Source organism: Tribolium madens, unplaced genomic scaffold (assembly GCF_015345945.1).
Source record: "Tribolium madens isolate multiple individuals breed KSU strain unplaced genomic scaffold, Tmad_KSU_1.1 Scaffold_97;HRSCAF=244;Tcas5.2_LG3a, whole genome shotgun sequence".
Lineage (NCBI taxonomy): Eukaryota > Metazoa > Arthropoda > Insecta > Coleoptera > Tenebrionidae > Tribolium > Tribolium madens.
This window is the reverse complement of record NW_025401069.1, coordinates 3,922,589-3,949,121: the sequence shown is the minus strand read 5'-3', so window position 1 is coordinate 3,949,121 and position 26,533 is coordinate 3,922,589. Positions and strand designations below refer to the sequence as shown.

Genomic DNA, 26,533 nt, shown 5'->3' with positions numbered 1-26,533 from the left:
CAAAATCAAGAGAAAAATGAACTTTTCTTTCTACTGAGCTAGAATCTGAATCTCTGAAATAAGAGAAACTCATCGATGGTAAAATTGTGTTTGTTTACATTATTTCCATTTTATGACTAGCCCTAGAGCCTTAACTGTTATGAATTATGTGGTTTTCCCGAAAGCCAATTGATTTCCTGGCACATTTTAAATAGGTACACTTGAGTGCAAAAAAAACGCAAATTGTCAAAAACAAAATTGTCAAATTTTTCAGAGGTTTACATACACTGGCGGACACGGAATTTTGGACGATTTGTCATTCGACTGACATAAAAATGTAAAACGGGCCTTAGGCAACTAACCTCATATTCAGTTTTTATGCTGATAGTTAAAGAAAAAATGACAACAAATCAAAATAATTTATTGAACTTATGTAAAAACACGTATTGCTTGCATTATTGTTTCGGAAAATGGACGCCAAAAATTAATTTCAACAAAACTTTCAAATTTTAGTTCCAAATGTCAATCGTAATGACAATAAAGCGTGGCTTACATTGACATTTTTTGAACTGACATAAATTTGATGTCCAAAATTCCGTGTCCGTCAGTGTATTATTTGATTCTACTTATTTTTCTTTACCTATACCTACACATTTTAGTATTATACACTTATGTTTTAACATGTTCATGTTTTAACATAGCCTGTTTAAAAACTTTTATGCACCATCTTTTAATATTTATTTAGATTATTAGTATTTGAATTTGAATTAGAGAAAGACTACATATAATTAATAAATTATTTCAAATTGAATGGGTATGCTTATGTTAAAATTTCTTAGTTTTTTTAACTTTTCTTACAACCAACGACAGTGAGGAAAATCTATGACGAATATGTAGTACATACGATAATACTGGAGAGAAAAAAAAACGGTCTTGTGCAATTATACGTATTTAGTGGCAATGCTTTCAAGTTCTAAGAAAAGCTAGCTAATATTTCGCCCAGAATCGGTTTTGTGAAATTGGAGGTTGCGGATGCACCCTTCTTTTGTTTCACAAAGAAATTCTACAGTGCTGATTTCAAAGCCACATACATAAATGTGAAGGCTAAAAAACAAGAAGCGACGCTCTTGTGTTTCTGGTTCAGTGATTCAAATACAAGTTACATAATTTATCAAACGTGTGCTATTTCCAGTGTCAGTTTTATCTTTTTTGCTTTTTTTTGTAACAAAATAGTTTTATTTTAATAAAACATCCTAACAGCGCTTTAATTCGAAAAAGCTGCAAAGTGAATTCAATCGATCCGACGCTTGATGACGTCTTCGCGTAGTGGGGAGGATCAGTGACGTCATGTCCTCTTCCTACTAGTACAACTAAATGTCGAACAGATAGGGAGACGTCAATACCGCACTTTTCAAATCAGTGTATTTAGTTAATGTGAGTTTTTTGTATGAGTTGGGACAACATTGAAGAAAATGTTTCAAAGTGTCGGAATTGTTTGTGCTGCCCTTATACTTGGAATTGTAGTTAAATGTAAGTGTATTGATTATTTTTCTAAAGAAATTGTTATTATTCCGGATTTCATAAATATTCAAGAAAAAATTTACTTTTTTGGTAAAAACATTCGTTATGTAACAGCACCACCGGCAGCACTTCCGTACTCGACGCAACAAAATCGATTTAACCTAAAATTAAGTGTGTTTTTAGTATTAGAAAAGGTCGATATTAAGGCAGGGAATAGTCAAAATTAATGATGAACGTGATGGAGAGAAAACAACACTTCATTTACTGCATTTCTTAAAAGAAAAAACGTCTTCTTCATTCATTAAATTGACACCAATTCTAAGTTCAAAAAAATATTTTTTATAAATATTTTCCATTTTTCCACTCAAAAATATTAGAAACTTTATTTATAATTAGATGATAATTTATCGTGTTTGGTTGTCGTTTTTGACCCAAAATGAACCCAATAATAGAAAGATAAAAGGTTTGACTGCGCTTTAAAACACTACTATGTATGCAGACCTTCCAAAATTGTTATTTGAAGAGCTTCCATTCTATTGATCCTCAAAAAATGAGCTTAGTATTTTTGTTCATAATTGAATTATATACTTAAATCGTGTCTTTGCTGATAACTAAAGGCACTTAAAATAATGACATTATAAAACCGCAACCAATCAATAATTCCCAAAAGGTAATCAACAAAGATGATTAATAAACAATAACTGACTTACTAGGGCGTAAAATTAATAAGGTTTAAATCCGAATAAGTTTTAAGTGCTAATTACACAACTATAGGCAAACATTTGATTCGACCTTAAAACTGATCAGAGCGTGTGACATCTAACAATAAATTGCAACCTTGAAAGAGTATTTTAGTACCTTAGAAAATTTTCATGGCTCAATTTTGAGGAAATAGTAAACAAAATTGGTGGAAAATGACGAATTGGAAGTAGAGCAGTGAAGATACTGCGAGTTCAATACCCCCATCCCGGACTTTCAGGCGACATTCACTCTCATTTTAATCTCTTTGTGTTTGGGCTTGTTTGGCTCACTGGATTTTCCGGGAGTTTTTACAGTGTCATTCCTGACAAGTAACTGGGAAAATTAGTTGTTAATAACTGTTTTTTTTTTGTTCAGGTCATGCGAGACATGGGATGGATCATGGACAGTGGGCTAGAGAAAAACCTATAGCGTGTTACGAATGCAATTCAGAGTATGATCCTAGATGCGGCGATCCGTTTGATCCATACACCATAGGAATAGTAAATTGTTCAATGAAAAGACCTTTAAATCATATTTGGGAAGAAAAACCAAAGCTTTGTAGGAAAACTGTTCAGAAAGGTAACATCAAAAGTTTTTATTTTGCTTTGAAATAAGTCTAGTAGTGTCGAAACATTTTTTTTAGTATTGTAGTTATATTCCATCCACATTTTCAGTTTAAGGCGCAAATGCATAAAACTGTCAGAAATGTATGTGTATGTAAATTAAATTTGGCAATTTTTTACATTTTACGACTGACAACATAAACATTGTTTCATTAATTGATCACATCAAGAAAAAATCTAAATAGCAACGAAAGTTATTTGTTAATTTTGAAAATGGGGCTAGTATTTTTCAGGCTTGTCCAAAAGAGATTGCGATTATAGTTGAAAACAAAATTTTAAGATTAAAAGTAAGTACTTTGAATTATACACTTGCTAAAAAAACGCAACACATTTAATATTAGTAAAGTTAGTAAAGTGAATTCCTGTGACTATTTGAGGTAGCAGTTACTTCCAGTTATTGACATCTTGACACTGAATGCATCATTTTACATTTCATATTTCATACAAATTACAATAAACAATATTGTTACAACGATTATTAATTTGTCAACTAAAACCATATGCGATTGCAAATATGAATGAGATATGGCTCTCAATTCTTTTGCAAACTCAATCAGTTATATTTTTAATACATTGTATACAAGCGTATCCCAAAAGCAAACCTTCATACATTAACCTGTGATAGAAAATGTCATTCTGAAAAAAAAAGTTAAAATATTTTTTTATCGATGTTAAAGAGTTATGGCTTAGTCAAAAGTAACAATGAATTTTATAAAGTGGGTTGTGGTAAATTAAAAACAATGACATTGATGAAACAACTGCTTAGTCCCAAGACTTATTTAAATGATACTGGCAGTGTGATATAAACATAAACATAAGTCCGAAAACGATTCATTTATGAGATAAAAAAATAAAATTAAGTAAAGACATAAAAGCAACTACAAAAATTGCTCAAAATGCCTTTCATTGCTTCAGTTAAATAAGCAATTGCTTCATAAATGTGATCGTTTTGAATTTATCACGATTTGTACAAAATTCATTGTTACTCTTTGTTAAGCTGTAACTCTTTTTAAACGAATGACAATAGAAAACAATTATTTAAACCTTTTTTTTTCTCAGAATGACATTTTCTATTACTGGTTGACGTATGGCGGTTTATTCTGATACAGTGGAAAAAAATGTTCATTTGTCTCTTGATTTTTTTGGACTTAATAATTATTTTTCTTTGAATTTCAGATTCCATCACATTGGCGGTTTTACTTTTTTGACAACGATGTCACTTTGACAAATGAGTTAAATAACAAAGTTAAAAAGCAAAACAAAAAAAAGTTAAATAACAAAAATGTTTGTGAAAAACATAATTTTAATAAACGGCAACTTAAAAAACAGCTTTAGGATAAAAAATACAGTCATTTTTAGCAACAACCATCATTATTCAATTAATTAATTGGCAAAGTGACATCCTTGTTAAAAAAAAACGCCAATGTGATGATTTAAACAGCAGAGAAAAATAACCCAAAATCAAGAGAAAAATTAACTTTTCTTCCTACTCAACCAGAATAATGAATTTTTAATTACAGATTTGCTGTTTGACATAAAAAACTTTGGTCAAAAATGTATAAAATAAGAAAAAAACTAAAAACAAAATTTATCCATTAAATGAATAAGAATAATAAAATTTCGCTAAAAAACGTTTGTGATTCATTTCTCTTATGGCGCAGTAAGTATTATATTCATTATTGAGCCATGCTAATTTATAGATGAGTATCGCAGGTTTAATTCACTTCTAACGTATCAAGATTAAAATGTTTGGCACTTAATTGAGCACGAAATAACTTCTATCCCAATAAAGATTTTTCTGTCCCAAAATGTTACCAGTAGATACGAAATTATTAACTCCCTCAAATGCCATGGGGACAACAACAATTTAGCTAAATGTCAGTAACCACCAACCACACATTTTCCCCAGTTTGGTAAGTGGCGTGCAAGGGAGGCAATCAATAATTTCGGACCCGCCATTGTAGCACCTACACGTGCCAGTCACGTGCGTGAAACACGTGCTCATTACGCTTGTGTTAGAAGATGATCTCTCATTAGTGGTGATTTGAAACTAATCCAATTTTTTTTCAGTCCAAGGACACATCCGAGTGATCCGAGGGTGTGGATACATCTTAGATGACAGAGACGATAAGGAATGTCTACTGAGAACAGGGACAAAAGATGTTCATGTTAAATACTGTTCTTGCACACGTAGTCTTTGTAATACTGGAAGTTTTCACTCTAGTACATCGAGGATAATCGCAGGAGGAATTCTGCTTGGAGTGATGAGACTAATCTTGGGATAAACTGATAATCAAAATTGGCATCATGTGAAGACATCTTCAAAGAATTAGTTTCGTAAAGGGTAGCGCACAAGATTTTTATTTTCCGATATGCAACAGTCATTTGAATCCGAAATGTATATAAACGTATTGATAGAATGAGGTCTAATAAGGTATGAAAAAAATGGTAAAAGCAAGAGCCTATTTGTGCAAAAAGTCTAATTTTCTATATTAATTATGGCATATATATTTTTGATTAGTTTAAGAAAAACTAATATCCTACCACTAAAGTTAAGCTTTATAGATAAAGGCAATGATTTTTTGATAACAATTAAAGCTAAACTATGGGTAAATAGAATGACGATGTTATTGCCTGCTTGGTGAGCAGGTCTTGTCCATTAAGTTAGTGTATAGTGTTAACTGTAAACAATATAAACTTTGGGTATAAATAAGAAAAATAGAGACTGCCATGGCATTTGACTTAATCGAATATTTTCACCAAAGGGCAATATATCTCTACAGGCAACACATGAAAAGCCTACCTTCAACAATAAATCGAATACATATCTAGATATGCAAGGGATTATTATACCATTTGGTGAGAATCCGTTTGATAAATAAAGTGAAAATGTGCAATCTATCGCAACGCTCTGCAATTTTTCGTTCAATTCACATCAGTGTCGTAAAATCTCTACATGTTTCTTATAAACTGTAATGAATGTGTAATATGCGTGAAACACTGCCAGTTTTGGCCGGAAGTGCCATACTAGTCATGCTTGTTCGCTAGGTTTAACTTAACCAAGTCATCTTATGAAAATCTAAATAGGATTGTTATAACTTAAAATGTTATAAATGCACTAAATCTATGATATGTAATTACACTACAGTGTGTTGGAAATTGTATTTATAATAAAATTCACATTAAAACACCGGCTCATTTTTTACACTTAACACTCGCTGTTGATTAAATAAATTTCCAATACACCCGGAATTATGCCTTTGAAACCATAAAGAAATGCTGTTTTCGTAAATAAATGTGGCATTTTATTTTCTAAGTACAAAAAAATATAATTATATTCTATCGAAATTATGTATTTATTATAAATGTAAATAAAATATTTGTTTTTCAATGAAAAAAATATGCATGTTGTGAATAAATATTTTTTCTCCTTAATAATAACAGAAGGGATATTTTAAATAACAAAGATACTTAAATGTGTTTCTCGTGGAAACTAAATATACATTGTATATAAGGGTAATAATATACAATAATTGGATCTGTTTGGGGTCATATTTTTTAAAATATTTATTTTTATGTTGAAAAATGCTGTGCACGCTGCTGTTTGTCATTGTACATGTTCTGTAGAATTTAAAATAAAGATTGTTTCACTCAACCAACTTTCAAAAATGTATTTTATTTCTGACCCGGCGCATCCACCAATATTTCTATTAATCACTATAATAAAAACGCCGATTTCTAAACTTTCGGAAGCCGGGAAATTACCAGAGTTACGAGCTAATCAAATGCAAAAACTCTAGTTTTTTTTGGATCATATGCATCATCAACTTTGACAGAAAACCAGGTATTTTATCATTTTTAAAGAAATATGATTGTAAATAGAATAGTATACAAACTTCGGGAGAAATGTCATTATCTCTTGGGCTTTTCTCAATCTCAAAACTGAGCCTCTCGATCAGAGAGGTTAAATAGCAACGAAAGTTAGGTACATTTGTTAATTTTGAAAATGGGGCTAGTATTACATATTTTCCACCTCGTATGCGCTAAATATTTCCTCGCACAACAATTTTATTATAATTTTTTTTACTGAAATTATATTTGTAGACGCTAATTTATGAATACGATTGTTGTGCGCTATTTAGGAGATTTATTCAAACGACATGTAAACCAACGTTTTGTGCACTGATCATAAGAATTTTGCAACGTAGTTTTTTTTTTCATCAGTGCAAATAAACTTAAAAAATTAAGCAAAAAATGGCATGTTGTTATAAGAAAATAATTCAGCAAGAAATCGCTTTCGGTCACAATTATATGTTGTAACAAAAAATTGAGTATTAAATCGCACGAGATCACAAAAAAGATAAAGCGCTTGTCGAAACAAAGATTGAAATTTCTATTTTAAAAATTTAGAATACCTCTCTGCGTCTCTGTGATCCCAGTACTTCTGAAAATTTTCAGTTTTTATAAACATTTTTTGTTTATAAATTTATATGGGAACCGCTTGTATTTATGAATTGGGTTAATAAAACTGATTCATAAGTAGGCATATTTATTTTACAATCACAAAGTTTTATAAATATTGCTGTTCGTTAAGATTTAAAAAAATTTATACACAGTAGTAACAGTGTTTTCTAGCATAGAAAACGTCGTAAAATTCTATATGTACAAGTTGAGCTAAATCTATCATCCTTTATAACATATCACTCATTCGTTCTACAAACTGATAAAAAATGTCATTTACACAAAACATGCAAATTAGACTGGAAGATAACATAACTGATATGTAATCAAATTTGATAGGTATTAAAAATGTACACGTAAAAATATACAAATATACAGGTAAATACAAAATAAAAATAATGAGCAAATATTAAAGCAACGAATTGCATACATTTAAGTACAAGAAATAAGTGAATTGCACCTAAAAACAAAATGCAATAGTACGGTATAAAATAAGTGGATGCGTCGTTGGATTCACTTTAAAATATACACATTTGTTATAGAAGTTAATTTACAAAAAATATCTTTGGTATATTTATCTAAAATTTCCATTCATAACAAATTTATTTCTTTCAATAGTTTATAACAGTGTGCCATAAAAAGCTGAGCTACTCACAAATTTAGCAAAACCATGAAAAAAATAAATTCTCCTAATACGTAACAAAATCTGGAATGAAATAAAAAAAGAACACAGACATGTTTTACATATTATCTGGAAGCGCATAGATGATTAAATATTTTTCTTCACAACGGCAGGTTTAAATTTTTCTCAACAGTAAAAATATTTCTCTAGACAACGAAATTTTGAAGTAGTATGACATTGAATCGAAGAAATTTTGAAGGATTCTTAAAATTGACATTTTAAAAACTGCGTCTGTTGACCTTTGATATGTACACTAGTCTATAGGTAATATGAAAACCTGTCTCACTATTCAAATACAAGTAATAAAAAATAGTCAATTTTCGTATATTGCACGTAAAAATTGCATCATTCAATTCGTCCAATTGCTTAATGATATCAATATGATATGTTTCCGTTCTTGAAACGTCACTTGTATTTAAAATGTTGGCATGAGTAACAGGTTTGTAGTAATAAACTGTACGTTCTGATTAAGTTTTAATCAATAATTCGGTCAATTAATTTAATTGTCTAGACAATGTACATGAATTTCGGCGTAAAATTCCTACCAAAAACAAATAGTTAAAAATTTTCGATTGATACAGGCTTCAGTCTTCTCTTTTGCAATTCAACTTGAAATCGCTAAGTCCCAACGCACTATTATACGTGCGTGGCCATAGTACCTCTCTTAATCGTTGCCATATTCGAATTTGGAACTATGTATTGACTTGTAGGGGAGTTCGGTAGCCTCGTCACTTGGGGCACCGACCCATTAGCACCGTTCGCAACCACAGTATTCGCTACATTCGCACTAGCAGTCATCATAGCACTAGAACTAGCTATCCGAGAGCTATCCCTCGAATAGGGCGGCGGCGCGGGGGTGGCCGCGGGGTTCGCCGTGTTGGGGGTGGGCAGCCCCACGTTGGGGTTCCGCAAATACGGGTTGCCGTAAGTGGCACTGAAACGAGGATCTATAGACCCCAGCCCTGGCAGCCCCCCGTTAGGGATGCTCTGCGTCGTCACCAGGTGAATGTCGGACAGATCGTTCAAGGGGAGGTTCTGGCCAGACACCGGAATCTGGTGCGACTGCAGCGAATTGAGTTGGAGGCGGGTGGACTGCAGACTCTCCCTCCCGGGATCCAACGAGGAGGATATGGGAGGTTGCATCATCGGGGGGTTGTAGTCGCGAGAGTAGTCCACGTATGGCACGTAACCGTTATTGTTTTGGCCGTCCTGCAAAAGTGAAAATGTGAAAAGTGAGACTAAAATTTTAACAAATTATTACTTTAGGGGGGAAACTAGGCTCCGTGTAATCGGCGGAGTATCGGTAGATTTCTTGCCCTGAAACATTGACGGGGCCAGCTAAAGGGACACCGATTCGGGTTATAACAGACTCACTTCCTGTTTCAGACTCGGCCCCTGGAATATAATCCATATCACAATGCACATTACTGTTCGAAGATCCGGTCCTGAGATCCAGTTTCAAGTCTGATATATTAGAGCTTCTGTCAGATTCTTTACATTGCTTTTCTATAGTATTGGCATCAGCTGAAAACATGCAGATCAGTTACCTTTAGGATCAGATAATAAGTTTCTACAAAATGACAACAGTAACACGCAAAATTGTGTAAAAATTTTTCATAAAAATCAGTCCAATTTATTTATTTTTTCAATATTAACGTAATCCATACATAATCCAGGAATTAATTAAGAAATGTTAATAACCACAAAAAGTACAGTACACGTTGGGAAAACATGCAAGGTTTTATTATTACACTAATGGCGTTAAATTTTTAAACTTAATACCATTTTATTACTTACGATACTTGTTAAATAAAACAAAGACAGAAATTACTGAATCGATAAGTAATAATAATAGATGGCACGTTTACCTAAGTGATTTCTTGAAATGTTTCCATCGTGAAAAATCAAAATCAATCAAAAATTAATATTTAATAAAACAAAAAGTTTTTTAATAGATAATGACAATTCACTCTTAATGTCACAGTAAAATAAATTTTCTATCATTGTTAATTGTTAGCTGCTTCAAACTACTTTCCTATCAAATAGACTAGTTTGTCGATTTATTGACAAAGATGTCCAGAAAAATAACTAAACCAGTTAATGTATTTTAAGAGTGAAAAAATAATTATTATGCATTTTGTTACTGTTATCGTCATCGGGTATTGTGTCATACTCACTTTCAGGCGGCGGCTTCTTCTTGCTCTGTTTCTGGCACAAGAAAACGACCAAAATCACAATAAAGACGAGTATAACCAGCGCAGCGACGCCAAAAATGATGATAATTGACGGGACGTTCTCTGTAATAAAACGCAAGTTAAATGGGAAAAATCCAAATCGAAAATCTTACTTTGTTGCATGAGATTAATTTCAACAACGTCGCTTCCATATGGATTAGTGACGCTGCAATTATACATGCCAAAATGTTTCTCCTGAGATTCCCTTATTACCAATGTAGATTTGATGCCCTCAGGAGAAGGATCTTCCAATATCGTATAATCTTGGTCATGAATGTCGATTTCTCGTCCGTTAAATGTCCAAACGATTCGCTCTGGCAGCGGTATGGAAAATATCGTACACTCGACTCGAACATTATCGCCTTCGATGCCGAATTGGGTGCGGTGGCTAACTATAGACGGAGGACCTTTGAGGTAAATTGTTGCATCCGCACCGATTTCAGGAAATCCGGGTACGTGGGCCTTACAAAAATACCTTCCTGCCGTCTCTTGATCGACTCGCAAAGTTAAATTGGGGCTGTTGTGAATGATTCGTTTGTGCTTTTCGTCGTACCACGATATCTCCGGAAGGGGATTACCGTCCACATCGCAGCTCAGAGTTACGCTTGTGCCGAGGTCGGCTTGGACCGAACGCGGCTTTGTTCGGAACTGGGGACCGTCTGAAATTTTAAACAACCAACGTAACAACACTAGTTTGTTCAAGTATGGCTAACTAAAACTTGGAGGATAATTAAATATTCATAAAAGGCAAGATTAATTTTTTATTTCCTATAACATTTGAGCTTGATTGCCACTTCAAAGGCAATTGAAGAAAAAATATTTTTAGGTAATTAGATAAGTAGAACATTTGTGAATTGAAAGACAAAGTTTTGCCTCTAAGGTTCTATTTATTATTGTTTAACAATCAGGAAAATGAGATAAATAAAAATAGAGCCCCAAGTCTTTTTTTAAGCAAAAAAGTTGAAACAAAAGTTTGAATCAAATGAGAAGTAAATATCTGCTGTTGCTAACTATTATATAGATCTTCCAAAAAACGTATTCTTATTTATTGATAAAGTGGTACAACTAAAAAAGATGCCTCAGCAAGAATATGTATGTATCTTGATAAATATGTTTTTGTTTCAATTGTTAAGTCCTCCTTTTCATTGCTAGGAAGATTTCTTTCAAAATTGTCATAGTATGGACGTAGATGTGAGACAGCCACACGTACTTATCCATCTTATTATACAGGGTGTTTGTGGATTGCGAGCAAATATTTTAACCACTTATAAGAGAATTTGTTATGAAATGTCGAATTGAAGACCAAACAAATTCCGTATCCAAATTTTATTTTTGCAATTTCCTCCCTATGTTTTCACGAGCCGTTTAGTGTGTCTGTCCTTGTTAGTTGGAAGTGAAAATATCAATGAAAATAAATTGCATTGAATGTTGACCGTGAAAGTTTTTATACAGAAAAAAGAAAACTTTTTGTCCAAAAAAATTATCACTTGTTTACATGTGTCAGTTTAGTTAGTCGTTAATGCGCTTTCGGGTGAATTGTGCACATTGATTTGAAATCAAATTGTCAATCATGTCGTTATGGCCAACTACTCAAACGCCAAATTAACTAGTGTACGGACATCATTTCCAAGACCGATTTTCACTAAATGTTTGGGCAGTGATCATTGAAGATCACCAAATTGGATCCCACATATTACCTTAACGTTTAACTAGTGCCGTTTATCTGGATTTTTTGGAAAATGTGTTGTCCAATCTGGTGGAGGACGTGCTCTTGGCGACACATGCGGTATTTATAAGTGGAGCTCCATCAGATTATGCCAAAGTCGTCACCAATTGATTGAACAATCATTTTTCCTAGAGATGGATTGGTCGCCAATGACCACCGCGGTCATCAGATTTAAATACGTGTGTTTTTTTGGGGGTTCACACGAAACAATTAGTGAATTAGTGTACGCAGCTCAAATTTATACCTTCGAAGGGCTGTGTATGCGAACGCAAGCTTCCCTACCTAGCCAGAAGAGTACAAGAAGTGTGCATTGCCAACGAATGACCACATTTCGAGCAATTTTTTATAATAGCAAGTATTGACCCACTAACATTGACACTGATCTACCCTAATGTAGCGATAATTTTTTTGTCTTTACGCTGTTTACGTTCCAAAGTTTTTTCTTATGAATGATTGTAAACATCGTATTAAGACATAGGCGGGGACGGGTTTTCAGCCTCAATTTATTTTTAAAAATTTGGAATAACGAAAGTTGTTTCTTTTGAGAATCCTATTAGTGGTTAAAATTTTTGCTCGCAATCCTCAAACAAACACTCTGTATTGTAAGTGTTGGCTGCTGCTGTAGAACCAGATATGGAAGCAGAAGCTACAACGGAGTGTGGAAACAAAAAAAAAAGAAACATCATCGTCGTCTGACAACCCTTATATTCTGCAATTTAACGAATGATGGATGTATTCGACTTTTAAACTTTTTGCACAATTAATAAAATCGCAGTGTATGTTTAATAATTGTGAGTGCCAAAAAAATTCACAAATCTCAATATGTTTGAACTTTAAAAAACTTATTTTATATTGAAGTCACATTATTCACCAGTAAATTAAGAAGAATTTTTAGAATCTGTGTTTGAAACATGATGTATATCTAATACTAACAGCTAATATCCAGCGTTTCGCTTTCTTCGCTCTTGCCAACTGCATTGTGCACTTCGCATTTGACAATAGCGTCGTGATATTTTCTCGTCGCGTTGTGAATAACCATCTCGGTGGTATATCCCCCAATTAACGGTTCATCGTTCAAGAACCACCTGTAGGTGACGTCTGCAGGGTTAGCATCCGCATGACACCCCAGTCTGACCTCCGCCCCCTCAGGAATCCTTCCGCTCTGTGTTGCTCCCGCCAGAATAGAGACCGTGACTTTCGGCGCATATTTTACCTAGAAAAACAGAAAATTTATGAAATTCGTGTTCCCAGGGAAGGCTTCTATTTAATAAAACACAGTTCATGGACCCCACCGACCTCCAGTTTCAATTTGGCGGATCTGTGCGTCCTTTCGGCCGTATTCTGGGCTTGGCAAGTGAAGGTAGTGTTGTGATGGTCCTTTCTGGGCGTCAATTTCAGTATTGACTTGGCCGTGAATCTTCTTCCGTCCGATAGCTCCTCGACGATATATTCAATTCCGTCTGTTAGGACGTTTCCCAGGCCATCAATCCAGGTTATTTCCGCCGCCGGCTTCCCGCCGTGACTTATGCACTCCAGTTCTATTTCCCTGTCTTCCGTCGTGACCAGGTAATCCCCCTGCACGATCTTGGGCGGATCGGGGGGCACGAGCACAGTCACCGTCGCGTAATGGCTGCGAATTCCCGGCTGGCCCTGGGGACCGGGAGACACTTGGCATTGGTATTTGGCGTCGTCGTCCAACGTCACGGGGTAGATGTCCAGGGAATAGTCGCCTGAACAAAATCAAAAGCTATTTCAGTCAATTGCAACACAAAAAATAGAGTAACGCGAAATTGAATAAGCGCAAAGAATGAGATTGAAACTAATAGAAAAATCTCATCATCTCATGAATTGAGTCTACCACCAATTAAAATTTTTACAACAAATTAACTGTTTTTCCTAAGACGCATTAATTTTACTTAAACTTACTCAAGTTGAATGATTCAAAAGCTTTATCAATGCACTAAATGTGGTAATTAGGAAGGTAATTTAAGTAAAAACATTTTCAATAAATTCTTTTCATGACTGCTGCAAAAACTTTAATTGTTATCTCAAATTACCACTTCAATTTTATCTGGTTGCAACAGGTGTTTAAATCGACTTAAATCAAGTACCTACTACAACCAATTTAAGACAGTAGGTCTTTTTGTAAATTTTACCTGACATACACATTGTACATAATTGTGATACGTTAACATTTTTTATCAATTATATGTGTTATTTATTATAGTTATAAATTAATGAAGTTGAAAACGATTCCCTCTTTTTATCATCAACACACTCAAAACTTATGATTAATATGCCAAAACATCTTTTTTAAATAATGTTTTTGAACAAGGTACTAAAGATTGTTGGTTGTAATAAAGACGAAAAACTTTATAGCATTTTAAAGTTTCTTTTATTTTCCTTACGAACATCTTTAGGAAACGTCGTAGATAGATATAAGCAACGAATAGCAGACATTAAAACTTTACAATCGACTTATTTTGTTTAAATACTTTAAGATTTTTACGTTAGTTGCAATTTTTTCCAAAGAATACACTGTATAGTTCATAAATTCGACCAGTGTTAAATGGATAACATAGAATAATACCTACTTTTTTCTATAGCAGATTTGATTACATTTAAATCTTATTTCTATAAATAGCCATTAAAAAAAACTTACAATCAATCTCTTTTATTCTTACGAGTAGTTATTACGTACTAGAAATTGTGCAGAAATTTTTCCGTTTTATAGTACGTATACCTAGTTCTATTTACAATTTACGGTACTCTAAACATAGTATTATTGTTAAGTATAATGCATTATACTGTACTTAGTATTTAAAATTGATTTTTACACCACAATTATTTAATTTTTTTGTTTGTGCAATTTGTCTTTCAGAGAAATCAAAGATAATTCTAGTTTAAGTGTTACTCTACCAGGATTTGTAGTAGAATTGTTAAGACGCTTGGTTTCTAATGTTCTAAATTGTAATTAAAAGTGTGTAAAACAGTGATAAATGTGGTTTTGTTTACAACTAATCTGAACAATGTGACGTGTGGCGCGAATTCGTCAAGAGTAAACATGGCGGCGTGAGTATCTCAATAAAAACGGTCCAAGTGATTGGCGCACCTACAACACGTAACGAGTTCATAAAAGGAGAGGCTTTATTACGGTCCTGCGAAAACGTTTTGTTCTACTGGGAATTCTAAAGGTTAATGCTTACCTACGTTTTAAGGGAAAGGTCTACAATTTTCTACAAATTGCTAAAAAGACACTGATATTAACTCTTTCCACTTCTTTTATGAGATACTGTTTTTTTACGGCCTCACGGATATTATGTTTTATCATTATTGGCCGGAGACACTAACACATTTTTATCCTCCTTGTAGAGAATCGTCGACCATAAAAAGCTCCCATTTGACCCATCAGGTCCAAATGGTGTTTATTAAAATTCCCTGTTTAGCTCAGATTGGGTACGGCACTTAAATAGAAGATCGTTTTCTTTATTGGGCCTACCAGTTTGGACAAATTTTGAGAAATAGAGTCTAATTTAGACGGAAATTTTTACATAACAGAAATAATCCGCGTTAACAAACTGACTCAATTTTTACTTACTGCTCTTTAATTCAGAACCTGAAGTTAATTAATTACTTGCACATAGATAAAGAGAAAAGTTTTATTCCATTACTTTATTATTATGTAATTACCTACACCTCACAAACCCGCATAATAAAATTACATTTCTAATGTGTATAATCTTAATATGGTCTTGCAGATCTTTCAAAGTGCCGCCTCCTCATATTTTATGCTGGACAATGTTTTTCAACTTTCAGGTAAGTTTCCACATGAGAAGAAACTTTCGGATTTTCATGCACCAGGTGCCGTCCGAGCTCGTGTGAAATTCTTCCCGGCTGATTTTCCGGCAAGTGTGTTCGAGTTAGCGTTTCGGTTTGTTCTCGATGTTTTCCACGAAAGGCGTTCCACGGCGACGATATTTTAAAGGCCCAACTTCGGATACATATATCAGAAAGCCTGTGGGAAAAGGAGGCGACTATCGCGTTCCCTCTGGAGGTATTACTCGAGTGTCCGGATCATACATACAGCGAATAACACGCCCGAGTCCAGCCGCAGCACAACCTTTAACATAACAAGTCTGGAACTCCGTGGTCTGGAGTATATTTAAGATGCTGTCGGGTGCAGATAACTAAGCTTGCGGACAATTATGTCGTAAAAATATTAACGAATGATTAGTGTTGTTCCAATTTACGCCTGATCTTGAAGATTGGGCTCCACTTGGCAGAATTATGAAGGTTTTATCGCGCTATCTCAAAAGTAACTATATTAAGAAGACCTTAGTAAGTTTAATGGGAAAATTTTATTACGGCTTAAGTACACGCGAAGAATGTCGTTCATCGGTGTAAGTGCTCGAATAAGTTTAATGGCGGAACTAAAGCACGTCACAACTTTAATATTGCATGGGTCAAATTATGGTAACCGGAGAATTTTATCTCGAGTCAGAATTGAGGTCACATTTCATTATTTTCGTCATAGATAATGCGCTTTATTAAAAATCTCACTAAAATGTATATTCCCTTTCCTATTAAATATATAATGACCTCTGTATGTGTAAAATCCTCCGACAGGCACAAGTTTGCTCGGTAAATAACCATCGTAATTGATGGCAGAATTTGCTGGAGACTACAACTCGAAATTTGAAACTGTAACTCCCAACTTCAGTCTCCAGAGGAATGATATTTTATCTATTGCGCCGAGTCGTACCACTATATAAAATTTCAAGAGGAATTAAACTGTCTACGTAATTCTAAATTTCAGCCCGAGTTCGTTAATCAACTTCGAAAATGTGACACGAACGATTTTAATAAAAAACTGGGTTGAATGCGGCAAAAATAACTATAACCACTTTACTAAAAAATAAAATTTATGTATTTTAAATATGTATGTATTTTAATTTCCTCGAGCTAATTTTAAATACGTAGATGGTACTTTCGTCGGTGTGAATCTTGATAAGATACAAGTTTTATTGGATGCAAATGAGTAGAGCTTTATAGCGTTTTAAATGAATTTCAGCTAAAAGCCTATTTTTACTCTTTTCTTAAAGCTAATGGACGTAATTGTAGATTATTTATTCTAATATGCTGCGACGTTTCAGCTAAGAATGGCGCACTACTTTCAGGTAAAACCCTGAAAATGCCAGGTTAAATTAAGAATTAAAATAAAATTAATTTTCGAAGGAGACTGTAAAAAATGCGCAGCTTATTAATTTTGTCTGAGTCAGAACAGTCTGGCTGGCAATCTTTTGTGGCAGCCCGATAAGATCCGAGTTCATTAGTAGCCCAAACAATTCGTCCGAAATGTCCTTAAGAGATTTTTTACGCTTGAACGTGTCAAACGCCATGCTTTGCATTTATTAAAACTTATCAAAGTAGACGTTTCAAGTCGATAAAAGTATAAAGAGCCCTTTGGCAAAATTTTTCGAACCAATTAAAATTTAATTAAAACGAGATTGGCTTAAATGTTTTTAAAAACACCTTTGAGAAAATATTCGACCTCGTGTCTTTGATATTAGACCGATTTCCTTCCGTTGAAACTTTGAGCGGCCTAAAGAGGCTTAGAGTAAGTGCAAAGCTGAAGAGACATGTATAATGCTAGAAACAACTCATCATGTAGCTCTAAAAGCTCGGCTAAAAATACGCCCGGGATGTGCACGGCGTAAATACATTTAGTTCCTTCAGTTTTGCATTGACAGAATATAAATGCGCCTTCGCTGAGAAGATTTTCCGGCCGAGGTCGAGAGAACAGAACAAACAAAACTTCTTCTCCACAGTAAAATCGTATCGAGAATTCTCAGAAATTTCAAAATGAAGGTGTCAATGCTTATGTATTTTAGTAATTAGACGAAACTGTTCTAATTAACGTCGCACGAGGCGACCGGTAAACTTTGGCAGTCTAATATTTGTCCTGGAAATTAACAACACGTGTCCGAACGCCCTTCTAATCACAACTTTCTCAAGTTTGTTGACTCCACTGCTATACATAAATATGGACTTAAGAAAATTACAACTTCAGAATCCTCCGCGGAGATCTGGCGATTAAACTACGAAATTGGTAAGAAAAAGTAAAAAGCATAACTGCGACAACTCAAAGGTCTCTTTTAAGTAATTTACCCTAATGAAGCGATTAAATATATGCATTTCGCTTCGACTCTGACTTTTATTTCACTGATAAAATTACTTCTGTTAAAGGTAATGTTACGATATTTAATTTTTCGACTTTTACTATACCATTAGCCAACCCCCTTTTTCCAACTAACGCCATCAGAAGCATACCTGTTGCTATCCTCTATGACCAGAGTAATTAAATTTGATTTTCTGTTGCGGATTTTCTTACATCAAATCCGTTAATAAAACGTCGTTTTACAACAACAAATGAATTCTGTTGCATTAATTACAATAGGAAATTAAGAAAAGCATTCTCAGAAAACTACATAGGTATACACACCGACCAACCTGATCTAATTAATAATAAGAAAAAGTTGCAATTAAAACGTCTGAGTGCTTTATAATAACGACGAGTAGGAAGTTAAGAAAGTGATCATTTTCTCCTACATTGCAACCTTTGGCCTAATAATAATCATTTTTACAACTTTCTCAGTAATCTCCCGTAAGCAATGAACCGATCGATTTGATTCAGTGGCCAAGAATGTTGCTATTAATTTTATTACAATGAAGCAGAAAAATAAACAAGACTGAAATCCTCTTTCAAGTTGAATTAAAGTATCCAGTAGTAAAATTGTAAAATTACTGTTTCCAGTGTATTACAAAGCCACTCTATGAGTATTTGTTGAACAAATCGATATTTAGTAATTTGGAATAATGCTTTGTATAAAAATAAACTAATGTCATTTCTTCTTGATCGATAGCCGCCAGATGATTGATAACAATGATATTGTGCACAAGATACTATCTAACATTGGTCATTTCATTCAAATAGAACCGAATTTAACTTCAAATAAATATTATGAAAATTAATCCAATTTAATAAAGCTTTTGTCTTCTTGGAGTACCTACTTTCCAGGTCAAGTAAAGAATGAGTAAACGCAATAAAATGTGGTCTGATTCTGGCTTAAGTCACAGGGGAAATATTTTAATGCACTTGGCTTGTACATAAATAATGTAGCTCTTTGAATCATTTTAATGTATCATAAATATATTGTAAATATGGTAGTCGCATTTGAAAAGTGATAAATGTTTATCTGGGGCACCACTTACAATTTGAAACTTTATTACTCATAGTTTTATAATTAATAAATAAATCTATGAGTAGTCTTACATCTTACAAGGAAAGGAGTGGAGTTAATCAACGATACCGTTAGCCTTTTTAGAGCAGTATAATGTGTAATAATTAACAGTAATCATGTTGATCTTATTGCCAGGAAACCGTTTTACTTTTTGTATCGAAAAACTTTTGTAAAAATACACACGCAGATAATATCAAAATGTGAATCAAAAAACAGATTCTCGGATCTTTTCTTCTTGAAAAAGCTCCAAGTTTATCGTTTGCCAGATTAAAATAGATTACATTGCGTTATGAAGGTGATTGATCGCCCGAAATGACTGTCGTTAATGTCAAAGCCCAAATTGGTGGTAAATTAATGCTGTGCTCACCTTCTTCATCACTACCAATCATGGAGTACCGATCAAATCCGCTGAGATTCCTGTGCGTGCCCAAGCCGAAATCGTCCTTGGTCCACTGCAGGATTCCACTCTTGTCGATTACTCTGCAGGGCAGCGTCACTCTCGACCCTTCCACAGCCGTTTGATCTTGAGGCTCCATCGCGAACTTTTGTTCGCGGATCGGCCCTGCTGCATTCACCAGCCACAGGCCAGCTATCCGCAGGAGGAGCAGCAGGAACTTGTGCGATGATGCCATCTTGATTGTCTTATTTTATCTCTGAAAAGAGGAAGGGAGCCATTAGCTTTAGAATTTTTTCAGCAGTATTGTTGTTTCTACAATAGGCGGGAATTAAATGGGGAAAACGTTATTTAACTCAGGTAGTGATTTAAGTTTTTGTCTTCGGAACTTTCATTACGCCTTTTCCGACGAAATGAAATTTATTTCCAGCAACAAATAAAAGAGCCTCCAGAAACGTTTCCATTATGTCACTGTCTATTCAAGAGCCGAGATTAGACAAAATTAAAAATATGACATCAGTTTTATTATATTTTCTTCAGATCCCCGATAAGAAGGTTTTCTCGCAAATACGATACATATATATTTTATAAATAAACCACGACGTGCCTATTTGTTTTTAGAAAATGTGATATTACAAAAGAACGATTTCGTAAATGCAAAAGGTTAAAGAAAATATAGAAGAACATCCTTTTTACACAAACTGCGGCTCATCCTTTTGAAACATCTGACTGTTTCCGGATGGACTATCTACCAGTCTCCATTTTCGCTTCTAAGCTGAACATATTGTATGGTGCTAATTAAAATCAGTGAGCTTTCAAACATCCCTTTGCCATGATCTAATCTTCTTAATCTTAGATCGGCTTTAAGGTGGCGGAAATAGACGCGTGTTGGGGCGGAAACGGATATGCTAACGTCGCAACTAGACGCTACAGGAACTGAATCTCGTGTAAACAAACGCTAAAAGCGTACACGTGTCACTAATTGCTCAGATTACCACTAATTGCCATGCGACAGTTTGTTGTTTTATTAAACAATGACTGCAAAATATTTCAGATAATTGCTGAAATTTTAGTAACTTTAAACTAAGGCTAGCTAGACAGCTAAGTTTCAAATGAAACTCAACTAAACGCAGATTGAGATCGCAACTGTATCTGACTGAAAAAACTGAAATTACACGGGGCAGTATGTTAATTGTATAAATTTACTACGAAAAAAATACCAACAATAATGTTATTATTTGTTCAAATATAATTTTATTTTGGCTTTAGGAGGAAACGACAAAAAAATTAGACTAATGTAGTCAGTCCCCAAGGACATGACGTAATCGTTTCATTATTTTAATAAAAAATACGTTATTGATTACACTGTGCTTTCTACTACAGTAATTAAAGCTCAAGTCAATTTCCTTATAAGAATTGCCAACAATGTAAAAGACGGTTTTTATTTTAAGACAATCCAAGTTAGCAACAAAAATTCCTGAATAATTGGGTTTAGGATCGCCAGTTTTCGCCTCGAGTCAACTAATGACGTGTAATGGAGTTATTTCATTTGGATTATTATAAAATTAAGCGTCTTTCTGTTACGGAATAGTTAATCACATTTTTTTTTCGAGCAAATTGACACCAAATAATGAAAGTTGATGAATCTAAAGAAGAGATTAATCTTTTATGGTGTGTGATCAAAATCCTAATAACCACCTTCATTTTTAATAGAAGCCTGAAAAACGCCGACCGTGGATAATTTCCTTAATTCAGTTTTTGACTCGCCACACATTCAGTTTTCTCAAATATTACGACTCTTAGGCTCCTTCTCGTTTTGTCAATACCACTGTCGATTCAACCGATCCGAATCATTTCAATTACGCACTGAAGCGTTGAAGAATTTATTGGGGCTTGTTTTTACAAATCATTTTTCTTCTTTACCTTAACCATGACCGTTACAATTCCGATTTCATTTCACTTCTATGGACTTATTGAAATGTCTTTTTGAGAAAGAAACTCGAAATTAAGCCAATTGTGTCTCCGAATAGCACGTGATGTTATTAAGAAATAAATTGGGAATTGTCACTGATAGACAATTGAAATGAGTTTATTTTGTTTTGGACGCTGAAAAAGAACCGATCGTAAAGTCTGAACGAGACTCATTTTGGTTATATTTTACTATACCGGGAAAAATTTGCATATTCCACACAATGCGAAAATTCAATAATGATCTGATACTAGAGGGAAGTTGCTGATTCAATTAAAATCAACATCAGATTGCCTGTTTTTCAACCGAAACGTGAAAGGATTATTAATTTTTAAAATTTGTGTACAAGCCAACTCATGTGTACGGTTATGAGTATACACTTGGCTCTAATAAACTTTTTACTTCACTGTTTACTCTAAATTTGATTCAATGGGAATGGTAATAATCATCCAAGTGTTTGATAAATACTCGTATGTGGAAACTACAAAAGGTAGCTTTTTAAGAAGTGCAAATTTTACATAGATTTTCTAATTACTGAAAATTATGACAAAATTAAACTGATAAAACCAGTTAAGAACCACTGTGAAAAATAAATCAGTGGAAATAAATGACGTCAGAATCAGAAAATTTTATTATTCTAATTTTTTATAAGAATTCAGCAGACGCATTTCGTCTCAACCGTATTTCAAAAACCTAGTTTCTCTCATACAAGAAACCATCATTAATCAAACTTTTAAGAAGTTAAAAAAAAACAACAAGAGAGCGAAAAAACAGACCACTACAAAAACACACTACCCCTAGGTTTATAAAACAATAATAATAACTTATAAAGTATTTGGTTTACCATGTTGTAACAAAAAAAAAATTAAAGGATTCGCATGCGCTCCTTCTTACGCTAAACAATTCTTAAAAACAAAGTTTGATTAGTCGCAGAAGAGTAAGAGTAAGAGTTTCCGTAACATCAAACGAAGATTTCTATCGTATCACAATAATATTGTATATAAAATTACAAAATTTATATTTTTTTCCAAGAGTGGACCAAATAAACCTTGATATACTCTATAATAATTGTACAGATTTAAAACTTACACGTTATTTTTATCTCTAAGAAAAGGAAACAGAGATACAGACTGTACTATTATTACAAAGTACTTTTCGAGTTTGTATCTGAGCTTAAATCAGAGAAACAAAAAGATACTCGGCAAATAGAGTTTCTCGACTCATAAAATGTACAACTTCGATCGTTTCTGTTTGATTAACGGTCGTTCAAACATTTTATAACACTTAATGCAAGTGCAAGCCAGCAGAGCACATAACAATAGATTCAGTTTTAGCAAAATATTTTTAATAAAAGTTTGTTTGTCATTTGAAAGTAGAACTTCACAAAAAAAGCAAACAAAAGTTGTGTTAACCTTCACAATCTGCTCTTCAAATAGGTCACTTTGAAAATCAGTGATTCTCCGTTGTGCCTGTGCACCGTTTTCTCATATCAATTTTTCTTGCTCACTCGTCCAAATGCAGTGACTCGTCCGAAAACTGCTTTTTCATGTCCGCCGTCGCGAAAAAGTCAGCAGTCTGATTTTTTCTTATCTAGTTTAATTACGACAGTGTTGGTGTAGGCGGTATTAATGCGCGATACCGGCTGCGATAAATTTATCCAAAGCAAGAACGTATCAGCAAGGAGCGGCAGGCGGTGGCGAATTCAATAACATCTGCAGTCATGGAAAAGAAGCATTGCATCGTCAACCGCTGGAATCTTTAATTACGCGAAAATTCCGCCACCAATAATGTACAGTCAGCTGTGACTAATTAATCAGATGTACAATTGAATTCCGCTTGTCTATTTAACAAACAGGAGAACATTCCTGCGGTGCCTAATCGAGATCTGTCCTCGCCATGATGAAATATTGTTCCAGGAGCGATCCCAGGTGAAGCCTCGGTAATAATGGAAGTCATTTATTAGGAATTGTTTACACTGGCAGAGAGAGGGGTGACACTACAATTCTTGGTGGCGGCTAAGGGAGCCGAGCGTTTGAGTAATGTCCGACTCACCTGTCACTTTATGAAGAATGAGTCGTTTGTTACGGAATATTAATCGATCATTGAATTTCCTCCCTTATGCGTCACTAGATAAGTTTATTTTAGAATACTTCCGCTATCATGAAACAAACCCCCTTTATAAGAGTGTTTTCACTGTAAACATTTCATTACGTTTAAACTCGATAAAAGTAAATTTCTAAGTGAAACAAAAACACGCCGTTGGATCCTTTCGGGCTTCATTAAATTTGCCACTACACCCAGATACAAACGCCCATACTTTCGAAGTGGATTTATTCATTAAAAACTACACTACTAACAGACCCTTTCAACCTTCTGCCGCTAAAACAGCGCCCTCAGGATTTAGAAATTAACAACAATATTATCCTAACAAAATGTTTTTCTATTCCACTTTCATCCTTGCAACGAAAAACAGCGCGGATAATTAAATCTACACACATTCGACTTTGAGACCTGATCTTTTTTTATAGTCATTGATTACAGTTACCACAAAACCTTAATAGTTATGATCCGGGGGGGTTATAAAAATTCGGAGTTATAAAAATTAAACTATTTGTTAGAGTGTATAGGTATATCTTTTTTGTTCTCTTGTTTAAATACGGGCAACAGATTAGCTAGCTTAGAGAGACAGAAGGGGCACCTCGGAGAGCCTGGTCGTTTCCCTCTATTTCTGTATAATGCTACCTGCCTGCAGCTATTTCTCTCTGCTCGTTACTTAGAGTCAATGTCTTTAGTGAGGACTGGAATATTAAGTAGACTAATTTATTTCCCATTTTTGAAATATCAAGACTAATCAAATATACCAACGAAAATCATTAAGACAATACTTAATAAAATGGCACAATTGCGTTACACTGTTTTAAAAGAGTTAAATATTTAAAACAAACAATAAAATTAAAATAAAACAAAATGATTATATCTACATATAAAATGGAAATTTCCATTGTAACAATATCATTTTATAATTCGGCTTAAAAATTCGGGAATCTGAATAATTTTGCATCGAAAGTTACGCTGAAAAATACTGACCCAGAATTTTGCTTTCAGGATCAAATTTAATTCTGATGATTTCAGTTGTTATTATGAACAGGACAATTCAATTATTTCTACATGCATATACTGCCCAGCTTTTCAATGTAAAAATAACTACATCCTATGTGTCTCCGAGATTAATATCAATTTCGACGGTATTTAATGAAGGTTTCGCCTAGAAATTTTGCCCAAATATTATGAAAGATTGTTCGCCCCCTCATAAAGTAAACAATGCTAATTTCCATTTATCCTAGCCTTCGTTATTATGCAGTAACCTCATGACCCGTCGAAAGCTGCGCTTGTTTGGAATACCCACCACTTCTTGCAACTATAAACGGAATAATTGAGAACAGTGTCAATGGGAAACAAGCCGCGGCTGGATACAAATTGAATTAAATAACGACTTGCCCAACAGTCGTTGCAGATGCTACAAGAAGAGGTATCGAGGGGAAATAATGAAGCAGAACTTTATAAAAGTGCCAAGAACAAAACCGATACGAAATTATTTTCTCACGAACAAAAACAATGTGATCAAGTATTTAAAAATAATTATTGCCAAGCGTTTTCAATTAAAAAACACCTACTAAATAATAAATGATATTTTATTGATTAAAAGTCGCCATTTCTTTTGTTCCCTTGTCGTTTCAGACTGAATTTTATGAAAACATATTTCTACAGTACCTACACAAAGTTGAGAATTTGTTAAATTAGGAGTGAAAGTAGGACTCGAAATAATGCTAGAGATAATTAGAGTGATGCTGACAAGGGCATTAAAACAGGGATATGTGATGTGATACCAAAATTTTTCCACAAAGCTTCATTGTAATTTTAACGAAATCATTATGAAAGCAGGCAAGCAAAATGAAATAATTTGTAATCGACATCATTACAAATTATCCGGTGTCATAAATTAGAGGGGACCGAGATAGCGGCCACTGCCATGCATTTTCAATGACAATAGTTTATAGAAAACCGTGAATCGTAACCAACGAACAAGAGACAGTAATCGAACTGTCTAGAACTGCCTGAATTAAAGATGGTCCGATAGAGCTATTCTCGTGCAGAATCCTAAACAGTATTGATTTGCAAAAGTAGCCTTACCAGTTCAGATTACCTGCCATGTATACCCCATTGTTGACACAGGTCGAAATTGTTTGCAAGCCGCAGGATCGAAGCTTAAAATATGTGATTCGGGAGAATATGAGATTGTTCATAAGGGGCGTGAGTTGGAAGTGATTAGCAATTTATTCAATGTGATGACAACCGCAGTTCTCACAAGGGGCGTCGAAAACCGGCTTTTGTTTAACGTATCGAAGGTCTTTGAGCAAACACCAGTTAATTACGGCTAACGCCACCACCGGACACAGCCACTCTTGTGATCTATGCTTTACTTGTTGCTACTTGTGATCTGCGACGTTGAATTATTGCACCTCACGACGAAAATCCTGACTAGTTTGCTTTGTAATAATGATCTGGTCTTTTTTCAGCAAGGATCGATAACATAATTACTCAGTGGATTAAAGCGTCCCTATGATTCATGAACGTTAGCACTTAGTCAGGCACATTTAAAAGTTTTTTATTGGAGCTTAGTCGTGGTGGTAGGATTTATCGTCGGAATAATTGCTTTTTCGAGATAGGTAAATGCATAAAGAAAATCGAACAATGCATTCTGTTGAAACCAGTGAAAATTTTCTATGTACATAGGTACTGGCAAAAAGACATTGATATTAGTTTTTATTAAATTTGAGTACATACCTATTAAGTTGGTACAAAACCTAATCGATTTTGTTAAAAGAAGCATCGTTTTAAAGC

The 26,533-nt window shown here is 34.1% G+C and overlaps 2 protein-coding genes across 6 annotated transcripts in view; one reads left to right on the top strand and one right to left on the bottom strand.

Annotated features, from left to right (window-relative positions):
* Positions 1–1,349: 1,349 nt before the first annotated feature.
* Positions 1,350–6,052, top strand: LOC123014480. The gene is made up of 3 exons (XM_044413623.1): positions 1,350–1,509; positions 2,617–2,820; positions 4,935–6,052. The coding sequence occupies exons 1-3, from the start codon at positions 1,452–1,454 to the stop codon at positions 5,147–5,149; spliced, it is 477 nt and encodes a 158-aa protein (XP_044269558.1). The 5' UTR covers positions 1,350–1,451; the 3' UTR covers positions 5,150–6,052.
* A 1,348-nt stretch (positions 6,053–7,400) lies between these two features.
* Positions 7,401–26,533, bottom strand: part of LOC123014292 (irregular chiasm C-roughest protein-like) — a 224,724-nt gene continuing 205,591 nt past the window's right edge. For 3 of the 5 annotated variants that reach the window (XM_044413333.1, XM_044413332.1, XM_044413331.1), the window contains 7 exons: positions 19,636–19,921; positions 13,264–13,697; positions 12,901–13,180; positions 10,355–10,900; positions 10,185–10,304; positions 9,269–9,531; positions 7,401–9,216 (listed from right to left, as the gene is read on the bottom strand). In XM_044413333.1, the coding sequence (XP_044269268.1) occupies positions 8,644–9,216; positions 9,269–9,531; positions 10,185–10,304; positions 10,355–10,900; positions 12,901–13,180; positions 13,264–13,697; positions 19,636–19,900 (2,481 nt within the window). In that variant the 5' untranslated portion in view covers positions 19,901–19,921 and the 3' untranslated portion in view covers positions 7,401–8,643. The remainder of the gene's footprint in view (positions 9,217–9,268; positions 9,532–10,184; positions 10,305–10,354; positions 10,901–12,900; positions 13,181–13,263; positions 13,698–19,635; positions 19,922–26,533) is intronic. The other 2 variants (XM_044413335.1, XM_044413334.1) reach the window with 2 other exon arrangements.